The sequence below is a fragment of the Primulina huaijiensis genome, unplaced genomic scaffold (assembly GCF_012295235.1).
Source record: "Primulina huaijiensis isolate GDHJ02 unplaced genomic scaffold, ASM1229523v2 scaffold207176, whole genome shotgun sequence".
In the NCBI taxonomy this organism is placed as follows: Eukaryota; Viridiplantae; Streptophyta; class Magnoliopsida; order Lamiales; family Gesneriaceae; genus Primulina; species Primulina huaijiensis.
The window spans coordinates 1-2457 of record NW_027354760.1 but is presented as its reverse complement, the minus strand read 5'-3'; the positions used below and the strand labels follow the sequence as shown (position 1 = coordinate 2457).

Here is a 2457-nt window from a genome sequence, read left to right as displayed (position 1 = left end):
TGAAGAAACAGTGGAGGGAGCTATTGTAGAAGATGAAGATTGAATTGAGTTTAATGAGAATAGACTTTATAATATTTGTTTAGTTTCTTCATGTTTGGTTTAATCACTTTACTTTTAATGGATTATGTTATATGCTTTCTTAATTTTTTATTTTAATATTTGTACGTATTTTATGAAACTATTTTACCGAAGTATATTTTTCTTATATGTTTACCATAATAATGTTTAGCATTTTTTTCTTAAAAAAACAAGCGGGTCGGCCCGTGTAACCCGCGGCCCAAGGTGAGTTGAGCTAGGTTGGTCATCTACAATAACATTTTATCTATTTTTCTTGACACTGAAAGAAAATTTCTAAGATTTACTTTTAAATTTTGCATGTTTTTATGTTGTATATAAATGATATTGAATAATTTGTTATAATAAAAATAAAAAATATTTTTTATAATTATTCTCATATTAAACCCACTTAAAATTGTTCATAGCACTTCATCATGTTTAAAGTTTTTTAAAATTTGGGAACTTTTATTCCTTATTTTTGGTACTTCTTGTCCCCTAATATATCGCTATTGTTATGATATCTTCTATTTTAATGTCTTCTTAAATTTTTAATATGAAAAAAATGCAAATTGATTTTTCAATTGAATAATTTCTCCTTTTTATTAAAAATTTAATTACTTTGAATTATTCTTGTGCCACGTGGCAATTTATTAGGAACCGATAAGCAGTTTGAACCCGACCCCCGCCATCTCCTCCCCTCTTTAAGAGCGAGAGAGAAAAACGTGCTTGAAAGAATGGCGACTGGGTTTGTTCCTGAGCTGAACATGGAGAACCAGATGGGTTGCATGACGAGTCTTCTTCAGATATTCGATCGCCACCAGATTTTGGTGGGGAAATCCACGAAGCGCCTCCTTCCCCCGCCGGTTTTATTCTCGGAACTCTTGCGTTTTTATATGTACTGTTGATATATTTTACGGCATTGTTTCAAGTTTATTTGATGTTTACTAGGTTGTTGATACGATTACGGAGTCGGATATATCTGTTGAAGCATCGCCGGTTCATGCGAGGGGGTCGGGAAAGCAGAAACAGCAGGTACGGCCGAGGCCGGAGCGACTGAAGCAGTGGTTTCAGCCAGCGGAGTTGCCACTTAAGCTACCTATGTCGGAATCGAAAGAAGCCGCCAAGGGGGCGGCCTGCTATTGGAAGTTGAGCAAAGAAATTCCGAGGCTTTCACTCGACAGCAGGGCAACCACCGATGATAAGGGTGGACTCCATCCGAAGGAGAAGCGCTCAAGCGCTGCCGTTCAGCCGACCTCGAATGGTGTCGCCATTGATTACCAAGTGTATAGATCGCATAGTCTTATAGCCAAGCTGATGGGCTTGGAGCCGATGCCAAATTCGTTGAATGCTATGGAACACGAAAAGAAGCCAGAGCTCCGGCGATCCTCCTCCGAATCAGGAGTTTCCAGAGGTTTCCTACACTCTCGCTTCAGCATGGAAAGCAACAATTTCCCCGTCAAGCAGCAAAACCAATCTGTTACTCCCATTGTTACTCACGAAGTGATAAACAATGGGACGATGAAGAGTTCCTGGAAAAACGACGATAATGGCGTCAACTTATCGCCATGGAAGGCACCTCAGCATGGAAAGAGCTTCTTCGATTCAGCTGACCATTTCCCGGAGCCGAAGCAGAATGTTTCAGCTCAGGGAGAGATCGAAAACAGATTGAAAATGAGAGAAATGGAAGAGCACACTAAAGATTTGGAAACCTTGAAAAATATCCTCGAAGCTCTGCGACTCAAGGGGCTCTTACACTCAACGAAGCCCGCGGAGCGAAATCATCATGCCTGCCACCAGAAATTTGTGTACGATGAGTCGCCTATCGTTGTGATAAAACCTTCTAGATCATCAATAACTTCGCCGATTCACCGGAGAACGGAAAACGAGTACCCGCAGGCATATGGTAGAAGCCCAGAACGGCAATCTCGCTGGAATTACTCTGTTCCAATCGAACCCTCCCCTCTCCCGATTCCGCTGCGTGCAAGGCTGCCAAACTGGCTGGTAAAACCTAAACCTCTGAGAGTCGAAACTCAGAGAAGAGCAAATGAGTTAACAGATAACCGCCGCATCCTTCCGGCTCTCCCGCCGAAGCTCCACACAAGAATAACTGGGTCGGAACCAACGACCCATGCCCGACCTCCCCGAAGCATGAAAGCAATTGGTAAAGATTATCAGAAGGCAAACAAATCGGGAGAGGATGAATCTGCCTTCATTTCTGGAAGTAGCTTGGGTACATCCATTGATACAGAGGTGATTCACATTCTTGAACTACAATAATAAATCCTGTAATTAATGTCTTTTCACTTGATTAATGTTTGTTACTGAATTCCAGAGGTCAAGAACAGGGGGGAGGAATTTGTTGGAGAGATGTGATAAGCTGCTTCACAGCATAGCAGAGAT

General features: G+C 41.5%; 1 protein-coding gene across 1 annotated transcript; it reads left to right on the top strand.

The window, feature by feature from the left end:
- Window positions 1-729: 729 nt before the first annotated feature.
- Window positions 730-2452, top strand: LOC140966570 (uncharacterized; the record flags this gene model as incomplete). Its single annotated transcript, XM_073426824.1, has 3 exons — window positions 730-920; window positions 1006-2307; window positions 2390-2452. Coding segments are annotated over exons 1-3 (1494 nt in total), but the record flags the coding sequence as incomplete, so codon positions are not given.
- Window positions 2453-2457: the final 5 nt, after the last annotated feature.